Genomic DNA, 3,929 nt, shown 5'->3' with positions numbered 1-3,929 from the left:
ACTGCCCAAGAAAGAGGCCGGGAATAGCGGGCCGGCGTTACTCTCCCGGGGCCCATTTCATCGCCCCCTCCAACCGCTACACGCCACGTGTCCCACACAAGCCCGTGAAGCCGTGAACCGTCGCCGCTGCTGCAGTCGCAGACGAACAGCGAGGGGCCGCGTCCCAGCGAAATGACCAAACCACCCGCGCCACCTTCCCCCATCCCTCGTAAAGCGCGGGCAAAATCGTAACTTCCCCACCACTTGGTCGTGACTAGCGTGCCTACCACGCGCGGCCAAATGTCCCGCCGTCCCCACCGCACGATCGCCCATCAACGGCTTGGAGGCGCCCTCCTAGAACCTTCCTGTCCCCGCTATAAACCCCCGGCGGGCGGAGCGTGGCTTCCATACGGCTCGGCTTGCCTTCTTCAGTTTCCTTCCCCACGCCTGATCAGAGAGAATCTCCCGGCCGCAGCCATGGCGAAGAACTACCCGGTGGTGAGCGCGGAGTACCAGGAGGCCGTCGAGAAGGCCAGGCAGAAGCTCCGCGCGCTCATCGCCGAGAAGAACTGCGCCCCGCTCATGCTCCGCCTCGCGTAAGCCCGCCCGCCCGCCCCTTCGACTGTACCGGCTGGATTTTTTTTTGTTTTCTCCATTCGCGGCCTGATCTGCTCCGTCTCGTGGTCGTGGCGCAGGTGGCACTCCGCGGGCACCTTCGACGTGTCCTCCAAGACCGGCGGCCCGTTCGGGACCATGAAGAAGCCCGCCGAGCAGGCGCACGCCGCCAACGCCGGGCTCGACATCGCCGTGCGCATGCTCGAGCCCATCAAGGAGGAGATCCCCGCCATCTCCTACGCCGACCTCTACCAGGTTTTTTTTTGTTTACACGCCGATTCCGTTTATTAGATCTGGTCGAGTGGGCGTGGTTGCTGATTTCATTTTTTTTTTTTCTGCGTGAAGCTTGCGGGAGTTGTCGCCGTGGAGGTGTCCGGCGGGCCCGTCATCCCCTTCCACCCAGGGAGGGAGGTGAGATTTCTCAACTCTCTTCTCAACCTTGAGTTTCCTCTGGGTTTTAGTAGGATCTACTAGTGCGGTAGGGACAGGGTGTATGTAGGCAGGTTGGTGGTGGCACCGAGTTTAACAAGCAGCACCTTTGTCATGATCAAGTAAAAAAATAGCGCGCTATAACAAAATAGCGTGGGTCTAAAAATACGCTATTAGCATGTTATAGCGTGCTATAGCGCCGAAATAGCGTAGCGTCGGCTCTCCAGATATGCTATAGCGTGCTATTAGCGTGGAATAGCGCGCTATTTTTTTTCATGGTCATGATGCGCTTTCGTGTATTGGTTGGTGGCTCTCGCCGAAAGTGATTAATTTTGTCAATGGCTTATTACTTTAACAGTCTGGTACTATTTTCGATCTGTTGTTTCTTTGTGTTCATGACGCTGTCTCAGCCCAACCGGACTCAACTTCTATGTTGTTTGAGATGTGCTTGATATTCTTATCTTAGATATATAGTAATAATGATAATACGGTTTTAATGTGAAATATTTTACTAATTACGGTAATATCTTGTACATACTCTACTCTGCCATGCACTTTTCATTGTGTGATACGCAAAGTTATTGTTGGCTCACGTGCGTGTGTTCATGTGTAAGATGGGCACACTGGTTTCATCTTCAATACCTTTTTGTGGAGTGATGAGATTATCTATTTATTTTTCCTTGCTAAGTGCTCTATTCCAGATCTTAGCATCTGATAAAATAAAACAAACATAAACAAAATCAGCAAGAACTTTATTGTTTGAGCTTTCTGCCATCCATAACTGTAGGTGGACAACTTGATAGTGTGGTACGTATTCAAGGCAGTGATTTCAATGAAATAGGGCGGAATTAACAAAAGTAGTCACATTTTATTCTATTTACATTTTTTGAAATGCATAATGGAGGACTGTTATTTGTGTGACTAGCAGTTTAAACACTTTCTGTATCTGCGATAATGTGCATAAATACTACTCTAGGTTCAAGCTCAGCGATGCGTCTTGGTTCTTTCATTATTACTGTCTAGCTGATTACATTTGTAACCTAACCTATGCCATTTGCAGGACAAGCCTCAGCCCCCACCTGAGGGTCGCCTTCCCGATGCAACCAAGGGTACCACTCTTACCCTCACTATATTTTCTTGCAACTGAAAATGAAATGCTCACTGTTGAGACAACATTTGTAACTGCTGTTGCAAAATGCCATTAAATAAATTCGTTGCTACCAATATTCCTATATGTTTGGCTCACGAAAAAACCACTAGTGTTCTTCCTCTGTTAAACAACATTGTTGACACACTTTTCCTTCACATGGATATTAAATTGTGATGCTTCCCTGCATAGCATCTGAACTGTATAGTCTGCTGGTTGCCTGTTTTGCCCCTTTCTGGAATTGTGACATCATGTATATCTGCATGTAACTTTTCCTTATACTGTTTGGCTATATGATGTCAGCTGATGAATAACTTATGAAATGTTATGGTCCTGAATTTTGGTTAGTGTGTTGGCTCAAGTTGCGAGAATGCCCTGTTTTGTTTGCTTCACTTCTCATGACTTTTCCTTACTGTTCTACCAGGTTCTGACCACCTAAGGCAAGTCTTCGGCAAGCAGATGGGCTTGAGTGATCAGGATATTGTTGCCCTCTCTGGTGGTCACACCTTGGTTAGTTTTCATATACGTTCAATCCGCTTTGGTATTGTACTTTGATGTCTGTATGCAAGCCATTAACATGGTTTGCTTGGGTTATTCGATGTATAGGGAAGGTGCCACAAGGAGAGGTCTGGTTTTGAGGGACCCTGGACAAAGAACCCTTTGAAGTTTGATAACACTTACTTCACGTAAGTGTGGCGAGCTTATGTCTTTTACATTAATTTCTTCTTCTGAAACATAGTTATGTAGATATGCTGCCTTCTAGTAGCATCATTTTCGTTTCTTGGCAGGAGGCAGTTTCCCTGAATAAATAGTAAATCTCTATTTAATGCTTGTTTCCACAGGGAGCTTCTGAGTGGTGACAAGGAGGGTCTGCTTCAGCTTCCTAGTGACAAAACCCTGCTGACTGACCCTGTCTTCCGCCCCCTCGTGGAGAAATATGCTGCGGTATGTCTCCTCTCCTGTCACTGGCTTGTTGAGAGATATGCAAGAGCACCACTATACTGATAACTTTATATTCCTTCCTGCAGGATGAGAAGGCTTTCTTTGAGGACTACAAGGAGGCACACCTCAGGCTATCTGAACTGGGGTGAGTGGTGGCCATGCACTCTTGAGTCTTGAGCATTTGATTTATAGTATTATTCATCATATCGACTGTACCTAATCGGTAGTCCTTGTCAAATGTGATTATAGGTATGCTGAAGCTTAAGAGGTGTCTACAACTGCTGCTACTATGGGCGATCGGGGTGATCTGTTCTGCTTCTGGACTAGGCTCAGCGTGAACCAGTAGACTGCTAAGTAATCATCTTTGTAATAAAGTTTGTTGGCCTGAGGCCATCCCCTGTACGCTGTCAGTCATTTGATGATCTATTGTGCTGAACTCAGTTAGCTTATGTCACAGATCTATCGTGTGAAATGCAGTAGTGTGTTTTCATGATATTGGCTTGGGGATCATGTTTGAAATGCGTTTGATTTTGTCTGGTTTTTGATTGGGTGTTTCAGTAACTTTTCGAATGGCTGAGTGCGTTAGCTTGCATTACAGCAACGGAAGTGTTCTTGCATCAAATAACGCTGAAGCTGTAGTAAGTTCCTAACACTTCCGTTCCAGCAGACAAGTCGTGGTTGTCTTGCTGAATCAATACAAAATTTAATTATCTGTATGCGCTTGATGAACACTGTGCCCAGTGTCCGGTTTCTTCTAGCATTAAGGAAATGGAATTAGATATATTTCTTTTTTGACCAGGAAAACCATAGGTGAAGC

General features: G+C 46.6%; 1 protein-coding gene across 1 annotated transcript; it reads left to right on the top strand.

The window, feature by feature from the left end:
* The first annotated feature begins 377 nt into the window (after nucleotides 1–377).
* LOC127295873 (L-ascorbate peroxidase 1, cytosolic) lies at nucleotides 378–3,607 on the top strand. The gene is made up of 9 exons (XM_051325876.2): nucleotides 378–575; nucleotides 675–849; nucleotides 940–1,005; nucleotides 2,084–2,132; nucleotides 2,595–2,680; nucleotides 2,777–2,856; nucleotides 3,013–3,115; nucleotides 3,199–3,257; nucleotides 3,362–3,607. Exons 1-9 carry the CDS (start codon nucleotides 457–459, stop codon nucleotides 3,375–3,377), a joined length of 753 nt encoding a protein of 250 aa, XP_051181836.1. The 5' UTR covers nucleotides 378–456; the 3' UTR covers nucleotides 3,378–3,607.
* The last annotated feature ends 322 nt before the right edge of the window (nucleotides 3,608–3,929 follow it).

Source organism: Lolium perenne, chromosome 4 (assembly GCF_019359855.2).
Source record: "Lolium perenne isolate Kyuss_39 chromosome 4, Kyuss_2.0, whole genome shotgun sequence".
NCBI lineage: Eukaryota > Viridiplantae > Streptophyta > Magnoliopsida > Poales > Poaceae > Lolium > Lolium perenne.
The sequence above is the reverse complement of the archived record's forward strand: the minus strand, read 5'-3'. Positions and strand labels throughout refer to the sequence as shown.